Source organism: Hippopotamus amphibius, chromosome 2 (genome assembly GCF_030028045.1).
Source record: "Hippopotamus amphibius kiboko isolate mHipAmp2 chromosome 2, mHipAmp2.hap2, whole genome shotgun sequence".
NCBI classification, from domain to species: Eukaryota; Metazoa; Chordata; class Mammalia; order Artiodactyla; family Hippopotamidae; genus Hippopotamus; species Hippopotamus amphibius.
The window spans coordinates 1,355,765-1,379,468 of record NC_080187.1 but is presented as its reverse complement, the minus strand read 5'-3'; the positions used below and the strand labels follow the sequence as shown (position 1 = coordinate 1,379,468).

Here is a 23,704-nt window from a genome sequence, read left to right as displayed (position 1 = left end):
AAAATAAATAATTTAAAAGATAGACTGGATGCCCCTAGATGTCCTACCATTTTTTTTAAGAGATGGGTTAAGACAAAGCAACGATGGGCTCTAAACCCTTTAAGATAAAAGACATCCAGGCTGCTGGGGGCCGGCTGAGGCTGGCAAGGAGGTGACATTCCAGGCTTCCAGCGGCTTCTCAGACCAGGATACTCACCACTTACATTAATGCTGTTTGGTGTTACCTAAGCAAATGGACCCAAATGGACGGGGAAAGGAGAGGGAGGCGGTTTTGTGGGCCTGAACTGCTGGCTGGCCCTCCTGGTCCCAGCCTCAGCTTGGTCCTCGCGCCTGCCGTGGGGACAGAGGCCCCACCCCCCTGCTGGGCTCCCGGCGCTCAGACAGAGGAAGGGCAGCTCTTGGTTTGGGTCTGAGGGGCTGCTGGGATGGGTGGATCTGGACGTGCAAACCATAAAGGAGGTCAGGGTGCTGGGCCTTGGGGGGGCGCGCTCTGCTGCTGGCTTCAGGGCGCTTGCTGCTCACGGCCAGCCCTGCTCGCAGGTGTGCCACCCACAGCGAACGCGGTGTGCAGAGGCCAGTGTCGGCCCTTCTCGGTCCGCCCAGAGAGAGGACAGCTCCGTGGCGACAGCTGGGGATGTGGGGTTCTGTCCCCGGGAGCGGGCGCCGTACCTGGGGCCTCCCGTCAGGCTCTTGTGGAGGAGGGGGCCGCCCCCAGCGGCGGTGCATCGCGGCCCAGCCAGCAGCCGCCTCCATCTTCCCGGGGTCCCGGGTCAATACCCCGCCCCGGGCTGCAGGTGGCCCGTCCTCCTCGGGCAGACCCTCAAGAGATGGTACAGATGGCGCTGGAGTGCTGGCTCTTCAGCGCCTGCTGTCTCTGGATCTCTCTGGAAATCCGTCTCTTTATCCCTATCAGGTACAGTTCTCGGTCAAACTTGCCGGCGGCTAGCGGGATGCTGGGGAGGAAAGGGCCATCAGGAGGGCGCCATCCGCCCGGCCTCTGTACGTGGCTGTACTTGGGCGTTTGCTGCGGGCGGCACGTGGAGGATGGGGTGGCGGCAGCCCGGGCCCCCGCGGTGCCCCGACCGGCCGCACAGCCGCAGCACAGCGCCATGAGCCAGCGGGACGCTCTCTCCGGCCGGGACCAGGCCTGCCTCGCGGCTGCCCGCTGGCTGTTTCGGGGGTCTGGGCGGCCTGGCAGGTGCGGGGTCTGGGCGGGGTCCCCCCGCTCTGGCACACGGCCCGCCCGACACCTGCTTCAGACAACCTAGCCAGCCACCTCTACGCGGGGCATCGGGACACAGGAGACCAGGCCGTGCTCCCAGGCTGCCCCCACCCAACCCGGGGCCGGGAGTGGGGGGCCCAAGGGGATACTGACTTGTCTCTGCCCGGCCTCACTCTGACCCGAAACAGGCCATACACGGGGCGGTGGTCAGAGGTCCTGATCCCCGGGCAGGAGGAGTACTTGACGGGGCAGATGTCATCCTTGTGACGGCTCCTGTACACGACGCGGTCCTGCGAGAGGGGCGCACGGGCTGTCTGGCTGTGGGGCCAGACGGGCTTGCCTCTCCCGTGGGCTGCCCTTGAGCCCGTCCCTGTGCCGAAGCCCCCAGCAGGCCCGGCCCGCGCCGCTCCCCCAGCCCTGCGGGGCAGCTCACCGTGTAGGACGGGGTCCTCTGCTTAGAGGTGCTGTCATACGAGTCCTTCCCGACATCGAACTTGTATGACGGCAGGAAGCGGATGTCCGGCTCCTGGAAGCCCTTGAAGATGGACCCTGGGACGGGCACAGCCCTGCCTCAGAGTTGCAGCTCGGGGCCCAGGGTCACCCCGGCCCCAGGGCCCCTCCTCCCGGGCGGGTGCCCTCCCCACCTCACCTCTCTTCATCTCCCGGGTGAGCTGGTCGCGCTGCAGCAGGGCCTGCACGCTGGCGCCCAGGTCCTGCTTCAGGATGGCCTCCACGGCTGCCCGCCCGCCGCTCAGGCGGAAGTTGAAGTCTCCGAACCAGAAGACCCCGTCGAAGCGGGTGGTGACATCCGCTGGGGCGCGAGTGGGAAGGCGCGTGAGCCCAGCCCCCCCTCCCTTGCCGCGTTTCCCCACCCCCACCGCGGGGCTGGGACTCCCCGGGAAGCCTGTCTGCAGCTTTCTGGGGTCACGACGCGGAGCCGGGCAGCAGGCCTCGTCTCAGTGGACAAGTGACATCGCAGACTTTTCTGACCTTGACTCTCAAAAGCTCTCAACATTCTGTTTGCTCTAAACCACCCGGAGAACAAGGCAGAGGCTACCACGTCTTCGGGGGAAGGTAGAGCCGCTCACCGGCGTCGGAGCGGTAGGGGCTGGTGTCCGGCACGTTCTTGGGCAGGGCCAGGCCCTGGACAGTCTTGCTGTAGTCCACCAGCCGCTCGCCCACCTTCCCATCTCCAGCTGCAAGGACAGCGCGGGGGGGCCTCTCCTGGGGGTCTGTCCGGGGCAGAACCCCGCCCCGCCCCCGCCCCAAGCTCTAATCACGCAGCGTCCGCACCCAACCCTCCCCGCCGGGGCTCCGGGCTCTCAGGGCCGAGGGACTTACAGGTGAAGTGGGACGTGATGAAGAGGAGGGAGGTGCCGAAGAAGGTGAAGCTGACGCCCAGGGCCCCCTTGGTTTTGATCTGCGACACGATGCGCGTGGTCACCGTGGAGCTCTCCACCTCTGCGCGGAGGGAGCAGGGCTGACCCGGGCCGGACGCAGCCCCGGGGCCCCACGTGGGCCCGCGCTGCCCACCGCACCGCGCACGTCCGCCCCGGGCCGCCCACCTGAGCAGAACCAGATGAGGTCCCTGCGGATGAGCACGGACATGTAGAGCGCGCCGTGGGCCGCGGAGTACAGCATGACGTAGTGGGGGCCCAGCGTCTCCTGCAGCCGTGTCTCCCACTCCCGCCTGCAGGGGGGAAGGGGGGTGGTCGGCCGGGGAAGGGAGCCTCTCGGCTTTGCCTCCGCTCCCGGGGCCCAGCGACCCCCAGAGCCGCCGGGAGGGAGCCGCGGCGCCCCCAGGGAGCACGGTGGGCGCAGCACCTGAGGGGGGCCCAGGCCTCCCAGGGGACCCGCGACGCCAGCGACGGCCACAGATCCCCGTTCTTCGCTGCCTCCCGAAGGCTCCGGTGACGGGGCCGGGCCCCCAACCCGTGCGAAGACTTGAGAAGACCCTGCCGAGGGTCCGGTGCCGTCGGGCACCTCCACTCCGGCCAGGCCTGGTGCTGCCGCCCGCGCGCCGCCGGGACGCCCCCCCCCCCCCCCAGGTAAACTGGTAAACACCCCGGGGCCGCTGCCGGACCCGGGCCAGGGCAGCGCCGCCTGTCAGGGCCTGGGCTGGGAGCCTGGAGGACCGCACTGCGCTGTGGCCCCCACACGGTCTCGTGGAGCAGCTACGTATTTACGAGAAGGTGGATCTCATTTATTTTGAAAGCTGCGAGTCCCTGTGTGAGAAGAAGGGGATCCCGGTTCAGCCCAGGCTTGGCCCCAGCCTGCGTCTTACCCCACACGGGGGTCTCGGGCCACAGCAGCTGCAGCCCCAAGGCCCGCCTGGCACTGCTGTTCACAGGGCCCCGGCGGACCCGCAGGGCGGTGGCCGTGGCGGGGGAGGCGCGGCCCTACCTGTCGGAGCAGCCCTCCTGGACCCCCACGACGTACAGGTCCTGGGCGAGGTCGGCCTCGGCCGGCAGCAGCAGCTCGTCCAGGTTCGGGGGCAGCTCCTGTGGAAAAGCAGTGCCTGGCAGGGGCCGGAGGGGCCCAGCGTGGGGGCTCCCGCTGCTGCCTGGGGGCCCGAGGCCGCACACAGAGCCCCTGGCCTGGACAGGCCGCCTGCTCCTCCCCACAGCCGGACCTCGCTGAGCGGCACCCTCCCTCGCTGGGTGCCCACGCGCTTGGCCGTCCGAGTGCACCCCGAGGTGCACGTGGTGGGGACACGCGCCCCTCCTGTGCACCTCCGCCCTCACTGAAGCCCCGCGGAGGGAAGTGGGCGCCCAGGCAGTGGTCTTCACTCCCCCAACCGCTGCCAGCCCTGGGCCCCTGAGCCCCGGGTGCGGGCCACGCCACGGACAGGCGGGGCAGCTCCCTGAGGACAGCACAGCCACTGGCCCGGGCACCGGCCTTCCCTTCTGCTCAGGTCGCTGCTTTGTGGGGGCTCGTCCTGATGCAGCCCTGCCCTGGTTTCTCCCCACGCCCATCACCCCCTTGTCCGCCCAGGACACGGCCACTTGGGTTCTCTGGACAGGAACCACCTCGGGACACGTGGGCGACAGGAGGAGGCTGGGAAACGGGTGAGACCCCACTGGCGGCAGCAGTGGTTTCCTTCCCCCGCCAGGCGTTAGGTCGCCCACAGTCTAGAAGCCCACGGCCCGCCCCAGAATCCGAGCACCCCGCACGTGGGGGCAGAGCCCCCTCCTGTGGGAAGGGACCTCAGGAGACAAGGGGTGGCGGGAGAGAAAGCCACCGGGATGGCGTCCAGTGGGGCTCCCCAGGAATCAGCGTGCGGACCCCCAGCCTGCCCGGTGGGCAGACGCGCGTCCGTCGGCGCAGACGTCCTGAGCCCCGCGCACCCCAGCTTGCAGGCGGGACTCCCGGGTGGTGCGGCGTGGGACACACAGTGGGAAACAGACACGGGTGCTGGTGTGGACGCCAGGCCACGGTGCGCAGCGTGTCCCCCCACGTGTGCTGGGAACCACAGGGAGCGCACAGGAGTGGCCCAGGCGACCGTCACGGCCGGGCCGTGGGACGGGCGTCACGCGGGGAGGATGTGTGTGGGGGGAGGGGGGCTCTAGGAAACCCTCTGCCCCTTCTTCCCAACTTGCTGTGAACCTAGAACTGCTCTAAAAAATAGTGTTTCTGCAAAAAGAAGCACTGACGTGCCGTCAGGTGGTGGGGAGGCCGGCGAGGGAGGGTGTGACAGGCAGGACTCCTCTGGGGGCCGGGGGCGGGGGGGGCCAGGAAGGATCTGGCAGGAACCCAGCCCCGTCCTGGGGGGATGGGGGGGTGGCCCGCTTACCTTCTGGCCCTGCATGTTCCACGTGGCCACGAAGAGGCCCAGGTTCCGGTCAGGGAAGTAGCGGGCCAGCTCGTCTGCCCCCATCAGGGCCCCACTCGCCAGGAGACTCCCCTCCAGGTAGCTCCTGTGGACACGAACAGACGGAACTGGGGGGGCGCAGCAGATGGGCCCAGGGAGGGGCCCGGAGCAGGACACACCTGTCGGGGGTCGCAGCCTCTCTCCCGGAGCGGGGGTTTCCTCGGGACCCCGTGGTTGGCACGGAGCACAGCGCCGAGGTCCCCTGCTCTCCAGGGAAGCCCGCCGTGCTTACAGCTCTACAGACACCCCTAGGCGTCTGGCTTTTCTCTGTTGCCTCCCGAGAGGAAGGGACGTGAAGGTGACATTTCGGGCTTTTTTGTGGAACCACTAAGGGCAAGGCCCTGGAAGGGCCGCAGAGGTCGAGGTGGGCTCCTGGACGGTAAGCAGACGTGGGGGGCCCTGGCCCTTGTCTGGGGCTCCGGCCTCACCTTGCCATCCAGCGCTGGGAGCTCGTAAAGGCTGCCCGTGACACACCCGTCTTCACGGGACCTGACAGTTCAACCCACAGTAAGATTCTCATGGAATAACGCAGGCAAGTGGTGCAAAGGGCTGAATAGCGTCGCAGAGGCCCTAACACAGCACAGCAAAGCCCCAGCTCTGGCCCTGCCTTGCACAGGGTGCCGTGCCCGACACCCGCTCCTTCCTCTCGAGGGCACCGCGCAGGACTTTGGCTTTCTGACCATCGGTCTGTCACCACTTAACCCCCAGAAGCAGCCTGAGCCGCTGCCCGTGTGCCAACGAGACTTCTTTCTGGGATACCGAAACCTGCATTTCATGTAATTTCCACACGTCATGAAAGACTATTGGTACTGCCTTGGGTTTTTTTTTTCAACTGCATGAAAACCGTTTCCCGCGGACCCGTGATAAGACCGTGTCTGATCCAGTTCCCGAGGAGGGAGGGGAAGCCACGGGCGCCACTCCAGTTCAAACATCTCACTTGCTCTTTTTGTTCCAACTCGCTAAGAAAAGCTAACCCTGAGCTTGCAAACAGGCACCAGTTCCTTTGAAGAAGATGCAATCAGGATCCAGTCTCACAAACTCGCATGAGAAATTCTTAAATCCTGACCAAGCTTTGCAGGACACGGATTCAATCCTGTCGGGAGGGAGACACCTCTCTGAGGTCAGCCCACTGTGCTGACCGCACCCTGCACGGCTGTCTTTTCCAAACCTGCCCCATCCGCAGCACGACCAGAGAGCAGCCCCTCCAAGGGCACAGTCTGCGTCTTTTTCCTCGGCCCTCGGCCTCAACCCCGGCCACATCCAGACTGTCTGCGTGCAGCCCACGAGCTAAGACGCGCTCCTACGCTTCTCAATGGCTGGGACAAAACCAGTATTTTGTGACATGGGAAAATGACCTGAAATTCACCCTTCGGCCTCCCTGAACAAAGCGCTCCTGACACAGCCGCGCTGTCGGTGTGCGTGGCCTGGGGCTGCCCACCCCCGCAGCAGAGGCGCGCACCTGCCACAGAGACCACGTGGCTCACAAAATCGAAACAGGCACCAGCCAGCCTGCTGCCCCCCGTCCTAGGACACACGGGAGCTCTGAGAGCAAAGCTGAGGCTGGTGCTGAGACGCGCTTCTCATTTTACGCAACAGGCAAGTCTACACAAATTGCGTAACATTTAGTGACGTTGTACTCTTCCTTTCTGGCCGCGCAGCCTGAGGAATCTTAGTTTTTGGGGCCACGGCAGTGAAAGCGCCAAGTCCGAACCCCTGGACCACCAGGGGATCCCCTGTGAAATCATACTTGAAATGCACTAAGAGATCTCGCTTTTTATGCAAGAAACATGCTGAACTACTTCAACAAAGGAACCCGTTTTGTTCTAAAACAATGTCCAGTGCTGATGGAGGCTGCAGCCCTCAGGCCAGGGCTGCAGAGGGACCACCCCCAAGGAGGGGAGGGGAGGTAAGGATAACCTTCCATCCGCTCTCTGACCCCCAGAACCTGTGAACGTGACCTTATTCAGAGAAAGGGTCTTTGCAGGCAGATGTAACTAGTTAAGGATCTTGAGATGAGGTCCTCCTGGATGAGGGTGGCCCTAAATGCAGTGACCTGTGTCCTTATAGGAGAGACACAGATACAGAGGAGAAGCCGCGTAAAGACGGAGGAGAGACTTGGGTGACACGGCCACAGGCCAGGGATGCCTGGAGCCGCCAGGACCTGGAGGAGGTGGGAAGGCCCTTCCCCGGAGCCTCTGGAGGGAGCACGGCCCTGCCCATGCCTGGGTTTCTGAATTCTGGCCTCAGAACTGGGAGAGTAACTCCTGTGGTTGTAAGGCTCTCAGTTTGTGGCACTTGGCTGCGGCTGCCCCAGGACACAGGCACAGGGACCACCTCACTCCTCCCCTCCCCAGGCCCAGGCCCAGGTCCAGGTCCAGAGGGGTTGGCACAGGCCTGGTCTGGACTGGACGGCGCGGTGGGGGCACGGGTGACGGAGTTCCCCCAACCCCCTGGGGCCTTGGGCACCAGGTCAGGGAGTGGGCGGCGTGGGGCCCCCAAGTCAGGGCCGCGGCCCGAAGTGCACGTCAAACAACCCGCCCAGCCCTGGCCGACGAGGCAGGAGCTGTGAGAGAGAGCCAGCGGCCAGGCCCAGCACAGACAGGACTGTGGAGGGGGAGCACCGGATGACGTTCCGAGTCAGCGGGGGTGCCGCAGTGTGGCCCAGAGACCAAGCTCCCGAGACGACAGGGCGGGAGGGAGCTGGTGGGTGTGGACAGGCTGGGCTCAGAAGCGCCCGGGACCCGGGTCCTGGGTCCTGGTGAAGCCCTGAGGCCCTGCTCCGGGGAGCGGGAAGTTGGGAGCTGGGAGCTGGGCAGAAGGGCGGCGGCCGCCTCCCCTTCAAGCTGTAAAGAAGTCCAGACGGGACTAATTATTCACGCCCCATGAGGCCTGGAAGCCCGGTGTCCCCCAGGATGCAAGAGCCCCCCGCTCGCCCACGGGCTGGGAGGGCCAATGCTGTTGGGGACCTTGGCAGACGGAGCCCCGAACATTGAGAAGTCCTGGGGTGCACAAGCCAGGCTCTGCCCGCACCCCTCCCTGCCAGAGGCGGACCCTGAGGCCCTCCTCGGGCAGCCGGGCTGCAGTCCCTGGGGGCCCGCCACTGTCCAGCTCTCCATCCTGGGAAAGTGACAGCACGTGCGCCGGGCACGGCCACCTAAACGCTGGTCCTGAGCAAAGGGGCTGTGTGCACGCGGTTCTAGGACCCACCGGGACTCCTAGGCCAACCTGCCCATGTGGACAAAGGCGGCCCCGACAGAGCAAGACCCGGGAAGGAACGCGGGCCCGCCCAGCGTGCAAAGGGGTCTGTGTACCCAACGACCTGCCTCGTAGGAGCCTGCGGGGCTGGGACGCAAAGGAAAAGCTGGGGAGGAGCTGGGAGGTGGGGGTCCGAGGAGGGAGACCCGCTGCCGCACCTCACCCCCTTTCAGGAGAACCTTCCCGTGGTTCCCACAGGGCTTCTGAGGTTAACAAAGGCCACGAGGCCGCCTCCCCCGCCCCCCCCCCCCCCCCCCCGGAGGCCCTACCTGCTCCGGACGTCCTTGGCGCGGATAGGCGCCAGGAGGCTGAAGGTGGACCTGGCCGAGTGAAGGGAGCAGTCGTCGCAGGCCAGGGGGCTCGGGGGCCGGCCGGGGCCCAGGCTGCTGTGGGCCCGGAACAACCTGGCCTGCAGGCGGAGCCTGTAGTCCACGTGGTCCGAGTCCACCTTGCTGGCCGTCCGCAGCGCGTCGGAGGCCACGTTCTTGTCCACGGCGGGCAGCGGGCGCGGGGGGCGCAGGCCGGCCAGCCTGGGGGGGCTCCCGGCCGAGGCCCCATCTCGGTGCAGGAGGTCCAGGGAAGTGCTGATCATTCCGGAAAGACAGTTACCCCACGAGGAGGGGCCCCCGCTGCCCGGGGCCCTGCGGGTCGTGGGGATCTCCTGCAGGGAGGTGCTCAGGCAGGGTGGGGAGCCAGTGCGGGCGGGGGTCCCGGGGGCCTCATCCTGCAGGGAGCCCCCGGAGGGGCTGGCCCCATTCTGCACGGCCAGGTCCTCGCGGCTGGTTCGAAAACGCCTCTTCCTCCAGCCCTTCTCATCCAGGGACAGTGCTCGCTCCAGCCTGGGCCTCTGCGGCGGTGGCTTCGGGGTGAAGGGTCTTGCCCTGACCTGTGCATCCTCGGTGCCGACCTGTGCTGGGGTGTCCAGAGGGAGCGCCGGACTCTTCTCGGGTCCCCGACGGTCGTCGGCAGCCGGGGAACCCGGGCGGGCGGCAAGGTCTTCATCAGTGTTTGGAAGCTGCCCCTTCAGCATTCTGCCCTCAGGCTGCAGACGCCCCTGGCTGGTGGGCTGCTGGGCGGCGGCCTCTGAGTGCCCCAGGCTGGCCAGCTTGGACGGCATAGTCCAGGGCCAGCCCTCACGGCCAGCGGCAGCCTGGCCGACCCAGGACACAGCTCCTTCTGGGGCTGCGGGAGACGTCCAGTGTCAGGGATGCGGGGTCAGCCGTCGCTGGGGGGGCACGGAGGACAGAAACGGCAGCGGCTCCCCCTCGGGTCTGGGGCGGTCCAGCTGGAGCAGGGCCAGCTGCGGCATGGCTGGGAGCCCTGACGGTCCGGCGTCCCCGGCAAGTACCTAAGGCAAAACCGTGCGATCAGCCCTCCAGCATCGGGGCCCGGACGGCATTTAACGGTCCTGAAGGGCCGCTGCGGTGCAGGGTGACGGAGCAGGCAGGTCAGGAGTGGTCCAGCAAGAGAAAGCATCTGGGCGTCCGGCCCGCGGCCTCCTCCTGGGAGGCGGGTGGAAGCCCAGCATCTTGGGCCGGAGAGAAGCCGCCCCCCTCACAGGGCTGCTGCTCGCGTGGGGAGCCGGGGGCGCGACCCCGCCAGCCCTCCCGCCCCCAAGGCGGCCCCCGGAGCCGGGCGGCCGGCCGCGCTCACCTGCGCGCCCCCCGCCACGCCCGGCCCGCAGCCCGCCCGAGAGCGGCGGCCCTGAGCAGCCCCGCGGCCCGGGAACGAGCGCCCCGACTCCGAGCTGCGGGCCCGGCCGCCGGCGCCGCGCCCGGGGCAACGAGCGCAGGGGCCTGCGCCCCGCCCCCACCCCGGGGTCACGCCGCGCCCCGCGCGCCCCGCGCGCCCACCTCCAGGCGCCGCCCGCTCCCAGGCCCCGCGGGCTTCGGCGGCCGCTCCCCGGCAACCGGCGCGCAGGACGGCCCGGACCCCGGCGCCCGCAGCGGCCCCTGGCGGCCGGAGGACCCGGCGGCGCAGAGCGAGGACGGGGGGCGCCCTCTGGCGGGCGCCCGGGGCACCGGCGGCTGCCTTCCCCGCCTCCGCCTCGACGCCCCCCACCCGCCCCGCCCCGCCCCGCCGCTCCTGCTCCCCTCCCCTCCCCTCTTCCTCTCCCCTCCCCTCCCCTCCCCTCCGCGGCTAATGGGGACCGTCCCTGTGGGAGCGGCCCTGGCGCGCGCCCAGGTCCTTCGTGGCCACAGCCATCAGGACAGGACGGGTTTCCCCACCAGCCCCGCCCGCCCGCCGCCCACCAGGGAGGCCCCCTCCTTCCCCGCGGCCCCTGACGGCGGGTCTGGCGGAAGACGGGGAGCAGGGGCCCCGGCGCTCCCCACGGGCTTCCCATAAACAAAAGGAGACAAGGTGAAAGGACCTGAGAGCGCAAAATGTTTTATTTAACAATTTGCATTTAGGAAAAATAGCAGCTCCCGCCTCAGAGGAAGCTTCCTGAATCAAAAGTCGCTGGCAGCCGACAGAGAACAGTGGGCAGGGCTGCGGAGGCGGCCGAGGACCCCTGCCCCGTGGACCCTGGGTGGAGGGCCTGCGCGTCGGCAGGGCCGGCCTCTCCCAAAGCGACGGGTCGGTGAACCGTCCTGGAAACCGTTCTGCGGTCTTTCCTCGACGGCAGGTGGACCAGAGGGGCCTGCGCGGACCCCGCCCTCACACAAGCCCTGCATCTGGATTAAACCCCAACAAACCACGTGCCGCCAGCGTTCTACGGAAATTATTCCCTAATGATTTTTATAAATATTTAAATCTTTTCTTTAGTCCCTTCATACGGAACAAGAATGTGAACAGTTTTAAGAACAGTCAGTGACGCCTCAGAGCGGAGTCCCCCAGGAGGTCTTCCCAGGCCCCGGAAGGTCTGGGCGCGGGCAGCCCAGGGGCAGGAAGGGCAGGCCCGGGGCTCCGGGCAGGACACTGTCTCAGGCCGCTTCCTTCCAGTTGTTGCCAACTGCCTCAGCGGCGCAGCGGCGGGCGCAAGCCACAGCCCGCGCGTGGAGAGCAGCGGGGACGCACGGCCCCCGCTGGTCCCCAGGGCAAAACAGCGGCTGGCCGGCTCCACCAGTCACGGCAGAGCACGAGGTCCCCGTCCACGGCTCTGTCCCAGCCACGGAGCCGGCCCCCTGACGGCAGAGCCAGTCCCTGTGGCTGCGTGGAAGCGGCGTGGTCCCAGCAAGGCCACGGGAAATTAGGCAGAGCTGGACACGTCTTCGCTACAGGAGACAAACACACGTCAGTAGCGAGGGCCGCTCTCAAGACCTAAGGGAACTGCTGCTCAGCAAGGCCACGTTTCCTTTGAGATGAAGGACTCCTCACGTGCAACAACGCGAGGCGCGGGGCCGACCACCTCTCTGAGCAGAGGGGCACTGTCTCCTTCCCGCGTCTTAAAGGACCCCTGGGATTTGTCTGGCAATGATTCACAGCTAGGTTTTGAGAGATGCCTTAGTTACTGAAAAGCAAAGTCCTCCTGGAGCCAAGATGTTTCCAGCTCCACTTAGTGTAACATCCTCAAAGGACTTCAATGCTGGATCCTTGAATCACTCCTTCAGGTGAAAGGTTCTAGTAAGTCGCAGATTCCCTCCGTCCGTCCAGCATCCTGAAGCTGTGGAATGACGCTGGCGACATTTCCTACATCATTTCTGAATCACTGCTTCCGTGTCCATTTGGGAACAGGGGAATCGCAGGCAATCTGTCTGAGCTCTTGGTGGAATAATTGTTTCAGGCTTCCAAATGCCAGTCCAGGACAGGGGCCACTCTAGCTCAATGCTGGGTACTTCCTCTGGCCAATCCTCCCCGTCCTTGAACTTCCCGAGGCAGCAGAGGTCTGAAATGACAGGGACAGCGCTGAGCTCTGCACGCCCGCCCCCGGCAGTGGGCCCCCCTTGGGCAAGGATCAGCGGGTCTGTGGAACAAGCCAGAACAGACTGTCATCCCAACAAACAGGCATGTCCTGTGTGTTCTCTTCCCTTCTGTTTGCAAGCCCACGGTAACTGACCGAGTCAGCAGCACACCCTGGCCTTCCCTTCAGAGGGGCCTGCAGCTGGTTAGGGTGGTGGGAGCGAGGCCGACTCCAACAGCTGGGTGTCTAAGCGCCTGGGGGGACATGACCGGGCCTGGCCTGCTACCAGGAGGGAGGCCGGGACGCCCGGGGACAGGCCGGGGACAGAACACAGGTGCCTACTCTTGCTCCCTCGAAACTCCTAACCGAAAGGAGAGTCAGGGGTAAACTACAAGAGGAAGATTACCGGAGAGAACACGAGTACCAAACCATGCAGTGAGGAGCAGACCGCAGGTGGGGCGAGGGGAGGGTGCGGGCTTGGGGAGGCTCCCCCGAGGAAGCAGAGGCCGGGACAGCAGGGTGCAGGGCAGGGCCGCCTCGGGACAGCCCGGGCTCAGGTGTGACAAAAGCCAGGAAACCGCACAGACCTCTGCCCCTCTGTGCTCCCCCGAGACGGGCAGCCAGTCCATCCTCTACAGGCCAGAGCCTGGGAGGGAGAGAAATTAAAGGAAGCGTTCCTGACCTTCCCCGCCTGAAAGTCATGAGCTACCAGGTGAAGAGAGCCAAGGCCAGCACCGGGGAGAGAGTCACCCTACAGCACAGACCCACCCTCCGGCTCTGTCAGCAGGAGACGGCAGGACCCTGAGCGCGGCGGGGGCATCCCCGCCCAGGGCAGCGGCAGAGCTGGGAGGGGGTGAGTGGGCACTTACTTGTGCAAACTGAGCAGGGTTGTAGAAGGGCACCGCTGCCCGGGGAGGGCCCCCCGCAGGGGCGTGAGCACCGGGAACCTGCGAAGCACAGAGAGTTCATCTCCACAACTCACAGTGCACGGCAGCTTGTTTCATTTGCAAACACAGATACTATTTCTGAGAAAGGATTCATAATACTTTTAAATCTGCCACAGAAGCAGGCTGAAGATACTTATTACAACACTGTATTTAACTATTTAATGGTTCAAAAGCAAATGGTAAAAACCAAAGCAACATGCAGAGCACGAAGCTTTAGAACCAGAGCGTGCAGGTGAGGCACACAGCGTCAGCGTGAGCCGTTAGTAGGTCCTTCTGATTACATCAGCCCTCAGGTGTCCAGCTACAAAATCCAGTGTTTTAACTCACAAATAAAAATGTCACATGAAGCCTTTCTGCCAAGCCATGGGAAAAGCTTAGTTCCACAACACAGAGAAGATGAAGTATTCCTTTACTCCCCACACAGACTGACCCCAGGACAGCTGTCACTGCCTCACTCTGCCTGGCCGAAAATAAACCTTCTCCAACTTGATGAGAAAACAGAAATCCTCCCTTTCAGATGAGAGCATCCTGACCTAGGTGAGCTTCCGACACACACACACACTCACACACAGACACACACACTCACACACAGCCACACACACACACAGACAGATACAGACACACACAGAGTGAGGCTACATCTACAGCTAGTCATCGAAGAAACCAATTCAGAAAGAGCACAGGACTTGTTCGTGCACTTGGAGCATCTTGGGGTCAACTCGACTGTCGCTGCGTCGGGATGTTGACACTGCCCGTTAAGAACTTCTACAGAAAGGAACACTGCATCCTCAGGCGTGTGGTGGCTGAGAGGTCATGTCAGTGGCCGGGGGCACAATGACCGACCGGCACAGAGATCCCCAAGGAAAGACAGACACCCCATCCAAGTCCACGTCCAGCACACACGGCCGGCCACGGGTACCTGGTTAAAATGCTGGCTCACTTCGCGTGATAAGGAGCTCAGTGAACTACAGCGCGAAAGCTACAAAACAGCAAGAACACAGACAGACAGACACACGGTCAGCAGCACGGCCTGCTCCCAGCTGGCGCTGATGGCGCCGTCACGGTCAACACGGCTCCACGGGGAAAAGCCAGGGTCAGCCTGAAACTCCTCTTTCGTGTACAGTTTTGATGACCCTTGGCTGGGGGGAGGGAGGCCTGCCCAGCCCCGGCCTAAGGCGACCTGGCCTCGCGCCACCCGAGGGACTGAGGGCAGGATGGCGGGCCGAGGCCCGTGCAGCAGCCCTCAGTCCCTCTGGAGCTGCCCGACGATGCTGCGGGAACGAGCCCGGCTTTCTTAAGGGATACAGCACCTCTCAAACTTCTAAAAAGCTCCCAAACCACCTGCTTCCTATGCCTGAACGTCGCCCTAAGGGAAGAAGACAATGACAAGAGCTTCCTCAGCCCGGTTTCCGGCAGACGCGCCATGCGGCGCTTTACCTCTCCTCCCTGGGCGCCGTCGGCTCCGGGGGGCGGGAGTTCGGGTCCAGGGCGCGGCGCCATGGGACTGAGCACCTGCCGGGACAGTGGGGAAGGCAGCTGCCGGACACCCGCCCCACCCCACACCTTCCCAGGAGCCGTGCCCGCAGCGCAGCCTCCCGGGCGCCTGCGGTGCCCCCGCCCTGCGACGCGCGCTCTTGTCACCCGTCCCCAGCGCAGGACGCGGCACAGGGGAGCCGGGCGACCCCTGCCCCCAGCTTCAAATACCATCCGTTCAACTTCAGAGAGCAAACTCTGAAGGGCTGTGTCTCACCCCCACAGCCTTCAGTTAGCTGTCAGCAAGGCGGTGCGGGCGTGCAACACCGCGAGGCCGGCCCGGCAGCCTGGGCACGCAGGGGTCCGCGCCGCCCGGCCCGTGGCCCCGCTTACCTTGGGCACCGCGGCAGCTGCTGGCTCGGCTGGTCCCCCCGCCGGCACCTGCCCTTCCCCGCCGGCCCCCTCGGCGGCCGCTGCCTCCTCTGTGCCTGTGAGGGAGACGGGGCAGGCCGGCGCTCGTCTCACGTCTCGGGGCCCGCAGGAAGGCCCCGAGGACAGCTGCGCCGGCCCGCGCAGGCGAAGGAAACGGGCCACCTCGGGGGTCCGCGCGGGCCCGGCCGTTCTTCTCACAAGGGGGTTGAGGCCAGAGGCTCCCAGGAAGAGGTCGCAGGTCAGGAGCCGCACACAGACAGCTGCTCCCGTGCTGCCTACCTGCGTTTGGTCCAAACAGGTGAGCGGGAATCGGGAGCGGGGCCAGCGGTGCAAAGAAGTCCGCGGGAGCCAGGGCCGGCTCGCTCCGCTGGGGGCCCCCCGGGTTCAAGACGTCCACGTAGCGCGCTCTGGTTCCGGCTGCGACGGGGACAGGGAGCAAGGTCACCGCTGCCCCACGCCCCCTGGGCTCCATCCTCCTTGGCTCAGGAGAGCACGGGGGCCACGCTTCCTGTCCCGCGGGCGGCCGGATGCTGAAAGGTGGCCTCTCCTGGGGGCACACTTATTTGGCTTCTGCCCAGGTGAGGGGTCCACTTCACGCCACGCCGCTACCAGGGCTGCCTTTCTCACTGGCCTGATGGGATCCGCTCCGCCCAGGAACGATGAGCTCCCTACAGAGCTGGCACCACCCCCGCCCTGACTCATCCTCAGAAAACCAGCCCTCCTCCTGGTAGGAGACAGACCACCACCGAACACATCACCATCGCTACACTCTGGCCTACCTGTAGGACAAACAAATGACCCAAACGAACTCTAATTTCTGGTTGGACTCTGTTACCTGCTTTCCTAGAATACATGTTCACCGCGGGCCTGGGGGGCCCTCCGGGACCAGGGTGGGCACCCTGCAGAGCCGTGGGAAGGGATGTTGGAGGTGGGGGCGGAGCCTTCTTCTGTGGAGGGAAAGACCAGGAGGGAAGGCCACTCGCCGACACCGACACCGGCAGACGGAGGCCCCGCCCACGGGGAGGGAGCGTGCCTCCCGGCAGAGCGAGCCCCTGGCACCCGGGCTCACCTCCTCCTCCGGCTCGTTCACATCCACCCACCGGTTCTTCTTTTCATCCCAGACGATCTGCCACAATTGCGAAAAGAAAGAAGAAAACTGAGCAGCAAAAGCCGCACAGAGTTAGAATCTGTTGCTTCAGAGGTGCCCGCTCAGATCCGCTCCGGAGCTGAGTCACCCCGTGCAGCCAGCCAGACCGACGCACCGCGGCGAGGTCCACCACTCCCCCGGGCCCGCCCGGCGGCACTCACCGATTTGTTCTTGTCGTCTGGTAAGTAAGCTTCTGTCCTTTTCTTCACAGGCAGCCAACGAGAGAACCAGGATTCACTGCTCTAAATATAAAACCCACCAGGACAACCCTGAGTTCACGGCCCTGAGTGCAGTGAGCCCAGCGCAGACGAGCCCAGGTGCGTGCCCTGCACGTGGGGCCTGCAGGCGTCAAAGCCACAGAGACAGGCAGCAGATGTCAGGCGGGCTGGGGTGGCAGCGAGGCTCAGGCGGGGGCAGGGCTCCAGTCTGGGGAGATGAGCCAGTCCTGGGGAAGGTGGCGGCGGCTGCACAGCAGTGTGCTAGCTGCCACAGAACTGTGTGCACTTGGAAACAGTGAAAGTGCTAAGTTTTACGTCTACTGTACCACAGTTAAAAAAATCAGAACAGTAATTTGCCTCTTAGAGGTTTACATGTCTAAGTGCCAACAAATGAGCAGCCTGGGACATTCTCCCCCCAGGAGTGGGGGCAGCTGGGAGGTCCGTGTGGGCTCCCAGGGACAGCCTCTCGCGCTCCCAGGCTGGAGAGGTTAGGCTTCAGGGAAATTTACTGTATTCTTCACACCGCACTTCAGGTCGGCCACGGAAAGTAGCAGCAGCAACTCCAAGCCCCGCCTCCGCCCTCCACCCCCCACCCTTCTCTGAGTCTCCAGCAGAGCAGACGACCCCGGGCTGGGGCAGGGGTCCAGTCACCTGCGCCCACGCCCCACCTGAAAGTCCTGCACTACCTCACTTTGACGCGTGCATGTTCTGAATTAGACACGTGTCTCCTGGAGGCAGCAGCCAGTAAAGACACGTCTGCCAACTCCGCTGACTCCGCAAGGAAAACCATGCTCTTCACAGGGCCCCGCCGGGGCGCCAGGCCCCTGCAGGCTAGAGGAGACACTCACTGCTCGCACGCCCAGCAAACCCGCACGGCGACAGCAACCCCTGCCAACCTCTGCCGGCCCCGCACAGACGAGCACAGAGAGGGAGTGAGCCCTGGGGGCGCCCGCCGCATCACGGCTCAGGGAGACGTGAGCGAAACCACAGCGAAGCCCGGCAGAGCGGCCAAGAGGAGCAGGGCTGTCAAGGCAGCCCGGGGTGGGGGGTGGGAGACACGGGACACGCGCGCTGCAGCCTCTCCTGTGCGGCTGCTGGGAGGGTCGCCTGGTAAACCACTGAGGAGGACGGCTGGCAGGACGTTCCTAAGCTGGACACCCGGCTGTCCTGTGACCCTGGGATACGCCCAAGAGAAACAAGTGCATGTACCACCCAGAGACATAAGGACACCCATGTGGCTTTACTCCTAATAGCCCCAAACTAAAGGGACACCACCGCCCACTGCTGGGAGACGGTAAAGCGACTGTGGCCTGTGACAACACTACTGCCACTGCACAACGATGACGACAAGGCACCGCTTCGTGGGACCTACAGGAACAGCCGCGCCTCCGGGGTAGTGACGGAGGCCAGCGCAGGACCACCCTCCGGGGCGGGTGTGGACGGGCCCTGGACCCGTGGGCATCTGGGAGGCGGGTCACACGGGAACACAGACACAGGAACATTCACGCGGCACTGTGCGCACGCTGACTGCCCCTCAGGAACACGCCTGGCTTGACGGACACAGAAACACACGCCGTCCCCTGGCCTTGGCGTGAGGAAGGGGGAGCCAAGCCCTGCCCCGCCCCGGCCCCACCCAGCTGGGGATGGTGAGTCACCTTCTTGGGCTCCTTGGTCTCTTTCTTGGCTGCGTGGACAGGTCTCTTCGCTTCAGGCGCAGACGTCAGAGGTGGAGGCGGCTGCAGGGCCCCGGAGCCGGTGCTCTCCCAGCCCGGAGAAGACTCGGAGTCCTGTGACATCCTAGAGGAGCCCTGTCCCAAGGTAACACGGAGCAGGCTCGCGGGGGCACCTCCCCAGGAGCCCTTAAGGCCTTCCTGAGAAGCGATGTCACCGCAGGGAGCAGAGCCAGGCGAGGAGGGCTGGTGAGAGTGGCCTGTGGTGTTCACAGGTGGACGCGGGGGCGCTACAGGCTGCTGGGCGGGGGGAGACAGGACACGCACGTGCGCCGAGGGTGAGACTGGCCAGAGCAGGGCAGTGGGTGTGTTTAAAGGTAGAATCATTTTTAAAAAATACTCGTCCCTGGGTTGAGATACTGTTTTCAATACAGTTAAACTCTCATTTCTACTCCTGTTCTCAGGGACAGGGTATTTTAATGGCAGAACACGTAGGAAAGTTTAAACAACAGCAGTTGCCGACGCGTGGGACACCACCAAAGAGCGGAGTATCTGCAAGGAAGCTTCCAGAATGCAGTTTCCACAGAAGGGTTTATCCACCCCCGCCCCCGTCCCCACCTCCCACTGGGATCAGAGCACACAGAGGTAGCGTTTACATCAAACACGGCTGATAAAATGAATCTCAATTTTAAGAAAACCAGTGAAAGTTCCACAGATCCTACTGTAGAAACAGTTGCAAAAATCGAGGAAGGTTTCCATTTTAGAAAAGTTAAAACTGGCAAAGCAGTTTTGTCATACGTGAGCATTTCTTCTCCTTAAAGTACCTACTTTCACACTATTAAATGATCTTTCTCCTTATTAATGGTTTCCCCAGCTCTTCGTACTTTAAGGACTCACATTTTCTCTTTAAGAAATAATTCAAAAGGTAATTTCATAATCTTACGTGTTATCTTTCTACTTACAATTTAAGAGCAAAGAATCTGGGTACTTATTCAATGGAATTTATGGAAAACAAGTAGCTTAAAAAACAAAAAAGAAGAGGGAAAGTACCATATTAGTAAATTTTCCACCAAAATCCTCTTCTAGCTCCGAAAGCGAGTTTCTGCCGGGTGCCTCTGGGAGCATCATTTCTGTCAAGGGAAATGAGTACTCCTATGACCTCAGCATCGCTGAGCCCAGAGCAGAGGGAGCGGGCACAACGGGAGACCCTGACGGAGGAACACACAGCTCCTCCCCGCCACGCCTCCCAACTCGGTCTTCAGAAACCAAGACCGAAACGTTCCTAAACATGTGAAAACAGTTTCTCTTTTAAAGCCAGGCAGGGGGCTTTCCTGGTGGGCAGTGGGTAAGACTCTGCACTCCCAATGCAGGGGGCCCGGGTTCCATCCTGGTCAGGGAACTAGATCCCACATGCAGGCCACAACTAAGAGTTCACATGCTGCAACTAAAGAGCCGGGCTCCCTCAACTAACACCTGGCACAACCAAGTTAATTAATTAATTTAAAAAAAAGCCAGACTGTGAAGTAGACAGACAGTCAGGGACAACACTGCCCTCCAGAAGGAGGGTTATGGCCTCCCCTGTGCGTTCGCAAGGGCTGCAGGCTGGCACCCCCAGGCCACGACCTGGACACCCACTCCCACTTCAAGAGCCAACAAGGCCAAGTCACTGACCTTCAGGTGACTTCCAGGCCCCCTGGTACACACTGAGTCACGCACTTTGTTCCAGGTCTCAGTGACGTAAGGCCCTCCTCCCAGTTACCTCCCTGAACCCCAAACCCACCTCAGCTCTGCTCTCAGGACGGCACCTGGCAGACCCACCTGTGTCCTGACTCCTGGGCTCCGGGGGCAGGCGTTCGACCTCCTGGAGAGATGGTGCACCGGGGGGCAGGCCAGGCCCCAGGTACAGGGCCGCAGGATCAGGCCCAGAGGGCTCTGGAAAGCCAAGTGCAGCCCCTGGGGGTCCACAGCCAGGCCCCAGCTCGACAGGGCCCGGAGGTGGTGGCACCAGAAACATTGGCACCCTGGCGGGGACGGCCAGCTGACCATCAGGGAGCGTCAGCGAGGCTGCAGGGAGACGGCGAGAGGAGAAAGCCTGAGGTCACGGGCTCACTCTGGTGCCTAATGCACGCACGCTTCCTTCATTCGAGGACAGGGAACCAACCACCCAGGCACAAAGGCTGACGCCACAGGGACCTCACTCAGCACAACGCAGGGCATGGCTCTCAGCCACAGCTTGGCCCCCACACGACCCGGCGAGTGGCCGCCCAGTCCTTCACTGAGTCCTCCCCACCTCCTGCACCTCCGGGGCAGAGAGACTGCCCACCCACTCAGCCAGACCTTTCAAGCTGCGAGACCCAACAGGCTCACCAAGGGAGCAGGCAGAGAGAGGAGCCAGAGGAGTGGGGGCGGGACAGACAGCCCGTCTCGCCCAGCACCGGGCAGGAGCACCCTGCGTGCAGAAGCAGGGGCCGCCAGGCGCCGGGCTCACCTGAGGGCAGCAGCCGCACGTCCGGGCTGAAGTGCTCCGTGCTGGGCAGGGGCGGTGCCAGCAGCGCGTTGTCTGTGCCCAGGCCCGCCGGCTGCGCGGGTCCCACATCACACAGCCCCGCCTCGGAGCTGGGCGAGCTGGGGCAGCGTGGGGGGAAGGCTCCGTCCTGACTCCATGCCACGGCGCCCTCCTGAGGGAGAAGGGCCTCAGGCATCCCCACGCCGGCCCGCCACCCTGCAGAGCTTCAGAAGTACCCTCCCCCCAGAAACGGGCGCCCGGCAGAGGTGCCTCTAGAGCTGAGCCGCCCACACCCCACGCCTCCAGCGTGAACGCGGGGTCTCCTCCAGCCCCACTGCCAGAGCCCAGCGCACCTTGACCTGCTTCTCCAGGAGCTGCAGCTGGGCCAGCCAGGCCGGCTCCGCAGAGGCCTCCTCCTCCGGCTTCTCCTTCAGCTGAGGGTCGAAGAGGCGCAACTGGGAGGCGACCTGGAAACACACGCAGATAAAGGCCCTGTGCCCGCAGGGGACGGCCAGACAACCATGTCTTCACACACTGCTGTGACCTGCAGCAAGTGCGTCTGCAACGTCAGCCTGGAGACACGGCATCCCCCGCTACAGGAGCTTTCCTGAGGTGTGCTCATGTGACTCGTCCTTGACCGCGTCCGTGTGATGCTCAGGAAGGACCCAGAACGCGAGCACCCGCTGCCTGGCCCGCTGAGCCAGCAGCACGGAGCCCGCGGCCTCTGGACCCGCGGGGAGCTGAGCCTGCCTCCCCTCGACTTTACTCGCCACGATGCCAACTGCCCTAGAGATGCTCACACGCTGAGGGTCGGTGGGGGGCACAGACCAAACGAGCCTGGCCTTGCATTACCTGCTGAAGCTGCAGGACAGAGACCAGGGTTCACGAATTACCCTATTTTCTTATACGTTTAGAAGTTCTATTGTAAACACTTTTTTGCTATCACGTGAGCACATTTTCCAAAGCGAAGCCACAGGGAGAGAGGAACATACTGACGCGGCCACCCTGGTGCCCGACGCTGGTGGGAGGCTAGCCACGCGGTCTCCATCTTACGGAGCAAGAACCTGGGGCCGTGGGGTCGCAGCCAGGAACCCAGCCCAGGCTGCAGCCTCTGGAAGCTCACAGTGCCAAGTGCGAGGCCAGGGCACCTCAAGACACGAGCCTCCTGCAGGTGGGCCCTTATCACGCTGAGGCGCAGTGCCGTCTCTGCAGGAGACACCCCAAGGGCTCCTGTACTGAGGTGCAAAGCATCACCTACCTGCTTGAGAACATGCAGGATCTTAATGCGACTGAGAAGTCAGCCCTGAGTGCCCGCTCGTCACGAGCACCCCGTGACCACTGGCCCCACGTGACCCCATGTGCCATGCGGGGCAGTGACGCCCAGAAGATGTTACCTGAACCAGCTGGCTGAGCAGCACGGGGGAGTGTCGCTGGGGCTGCGCCAAGATGCTCTTGGCAATCACCTCGCAGTAGAGGAAGGCCTGAGTAGCGAGCCCCATCTCAGCCAGGCGGCAGCAGTAGATGAACTTGAACACCTAAGGTAGACAGACGGAAGAGCCACACAGGGCTGCACCCCTCCCAGTCCCTAGCAGCACTGTGTCCATCCCGCAGGCTGCCTCTACCCTGGACGTTGTCCTCCCCCGGGGGTCCCCCCATGTCTGCCCACAGCAGAGCTAGTCCCGTTCCTTGAGATGGTTTAGATCAGAGTAAACAACGAAGCTTCTAAGAAACATCTTCTCTTCAACACCCTTAACAGAGCCATAAGGGTTCTCGACCACGGAAGGACCGCGAGGCGCCACCAGCACATGCGTCCCGCAATGACCGCCTCTCGGGAGCCACCAGTGGCAGTCACCCTGCTCTGCGCCGTTTCAGACCCACACACACAGCCCTGATCACACACCACCTCCTGAAAACACCGTCCCCAGCTGATGTGAAAGTACTTGAAAACTAACGCTAAAAGTTTTTAACACTTAAAAATTAAGAACCAAATTTCAAATAAAGTTCTAAACAGGCTTTAGTTCTTGAGTGTTACAGATCAAACATTTCAAGATTTCTAAAAAAGCTCGATCATTTTCTATGTTTCTTGAATAAAACCTCCAAATGACTGCAGCCTTGTGAGCACGCCCCGGCCCCGGCCTCGCCCCCGCCCTCGAGCAGGAGCCCCGGGCCCCCCACCTGGAAGCTGGGTAAAGAGCAGGTCTGCGCTCCCAGGGACTGCGCGTACTCATAGGCTTCTGTCCTCTGAATAGCTTCATTGGTCGCAAACTTTAAAAATGGCAAACTGTGGAGGAAGTGAGTCATGGTCACTGTGAGCTGGTCACCCAGAAGCGGACGTGCCGCACCCACGTGACCCCAGCGCCCGCGCACCGCTCTGGGTCAGCCTCCAGAGGGCTCTTTCTTTTCGGATGCCGCTACACTACGACTCCTCACCTGTGGTTTGATCCAATTAAGACAAGTTTCGTGGTTTTCCTGGTATAAACCCCAAATCCAACCCGGGCCATGAGGTAGCAAAAGTGCGCAGCGTCGAGGAGGCCTCTCGAGGCTGCAGGGACACACAGCAGGTGGGCCTCGGTCACCGGGGTCTCTGGAGAGCACGGCATTCACAGAGACACCTGGAGACACCCCCACGGAGGGACAGCCTCGGGGCCCCGAGCATCTGACAGCAGCTGCCCAGGCCCGCCCCCCGTGCTGGTGCCTGACCTACCCAGAGTGTCCCCCATCGTGGCCATCGCCCGGGATTCCACATCCACGTTGTTGTTCAGGTTGGACAGAACCATGGCCAGATGCGGCCTCCAGTCTCCCCACTTCTCATCTCCGCAACACTGAAGCCAGAAAAAAAGCAGAAGATCCGTATCCTTGGAACACAGTCATCATAACTCTGTGGCTTGCGAGCGCCCACAAGCAGAATGAGGAAGTAGGTGCAGGACTGCCACACAGGCCCGTTTCCTGGGAGGCAAGGCTTCCCGGCAGTGGGCTCTGAGTAGAGGGCCGCGCCGCGGAGGCTGCTGCAAAGAACCCCCACACTGACCGTGGATGCGGCCGGCATCCGCCCCGACATCAGCTGGTAGACCGTCTGCAGAGGGTCATTGATGGGAAGGCTATTGGCGAACCTGGGGAGACAG

General features: G+C 63.6%; 2 protein-coding genes across 14 annotated transcripts in view; both read right to left on the bottom strand.

Annotated features, from left to right (window-relative positions):
- Positions 1 to 2: 2 nt before the first annotated feature.
- Positions 3 to 9,897, bottom strand: INPP5E (inositol polyphosphate-5-phosphatase E). Of its 4 annotated transcripts, none has more exons than XM_057724071.1 (10): positions 8,618 to 9,897; positions 5,016 to 5,139; positions 3,626 to 3,723; positions 2,788 to 2,912; positions 2,564 to 2,683; positions 2,311 to 2,418; positions 1,872 to 2,033; positions 1,656 to 1,771; positions 1,376 to 1,512; positions 3 to 953 (listed from the first exon to the last, which is right to left on the bottom strand). In XM_057724071.1, the coding sequence occupies exons 1-10, from the start codon at positions 9,463 to 9,465 to the stop codon at positions 821 to 823; spliced, it is 1,971 nt and encodes a 656-aa protein (XP_057580054.1). In that variant the 5' UTR covers positions 9,466 to 9,897; the 3' UTR covers positions 3 to 820. The 4 variants fall into 4 exon arrangements, with proteins under 4 accessions (XP_057580054.1, XP_057580055.1, XP_057580056.1 ...); XM_057724072.1 differs by having other exon boundaries at positions 1,656 to 1,788; positions 2,564 to 2,642; XM_057724073.1 differs by having other exon boundaries at positions 833 to 953; positions 1,656 to 1,788.
- An 823-nt stretch (positions 9,898 to 10,720) lies between these two features.
- Positions 10,721 to 23,704, bottom strand: part of SEC16A (SEC16 homolog A, endoplasmic reticulum export factor) — a 33,194-nt gene continuing 20,210 nt past the window's right edge. For 6 of the 10 annotated variants that reach the window (XM_057724051.1, XM_057724055.1, XM_057724050.1 and 3 more), the window contains 19 exons: positions 23,611 to 23,692; positions 23,287 to 23,404; positions 23,013 to 23,124; positions 22,758 to 22,863; positions 21,977 to 22,117; positions 20,936 to 21,049; positions 20,565 to 20,754; positions 19,895 to 20,140; positions 19,127 to 19,206; positions 18,062 to 18,214; positions 16,350 to 16,430; positions 16,111 to 16,167; positions 15,877 to 15,988; positions 15,321 to 15,458; positions 15,003 to 15,097; positions 14,574 to 14,648; positions 14,056 to 14,115; positions 13,059 to 13,136; positions 10,721 to 12,174 (listed from right to left, as the gene is read on the bottom strand). In XM_057724051.1, the coding sequence (XP_057580034.1) occupies positions 12,106 to 12,174; positions 13,059 to 13,136; positions 14,056 to 14,115; positions 14,574 to 14,648; positions 15,003 to 15,097; positions 15,321 to 15,458; positions 15,877 to 15,988; positions 16,111 to 16,167; positions 16,350 to 16,430; positions 18,062 to 18,214; positions 19,127 to 19,206; positions 19,895 to 20,140; positions 20,565 to 20,754; positions 20,936 to 21,049; positions 21,977 to 22,117; positions 22,758 to 22,863; positions 23,013 to 23,124; positions 23,287 to 23,404; positions 23,611 to 23,692 (2,107 nt within the window). In that variant the 3' untranslated portion in view covers positions 10,721 to 12,105. Of the gene's footprint in view, positions 12,253 to 13,058; positions 13,137 to 14,055; positions 14,116 to 14,573; positions 14,649 to 15,002; positions 15,098 to 15,320; positions 15,459 to 15,876; positions 15,989 to 16,110; positions 16,168 to 16,349; positions 16,431 to 18,061; positions 18,215 to 19,126; positions 19,207 to 19,894; positions 20,141 to 20,564; positions 20,755 to 20,935; positions 21,050 to 21,976; positions 22,118 to 22,757; positions 22,864 to 23,012; positions 23,125 to 23,286; positions 23,405 to 23,610; positions 23,693 to 23,704 lie in introns of all 10 variants that reach the window. The other 4 variants (XM_057724057.1, XM_057724056.1, XM_057724058.1 and 1 more) reach the window with 4 other exon arrangements.

Bases quoted from the DNA above. Each gene is read 5' to 3' on its own strand.
- INPP5E (XM_057724071.1), bottom strand. From the start codon at position 9,465: ATGCCGTCCAAGCTGGCCAGCCTGGGGCACTCAGAGGCCGCCGCCCAG. The intron at 2,419-2,563 runs GTAAGTCCCTCG...CTGTCCTTGCAG, and splicing joins CATCACGTCCCACTTCACCT to CTGGAGATGGGAAGGTGGGC. The intron at 1,513-1,655 runs GTGAGCTGCCCC...CCCCTCTCGCAG, and splicing joins AGAGGACCCCGTCCTACACG to GACCGCGTCGTGTACAGGAG.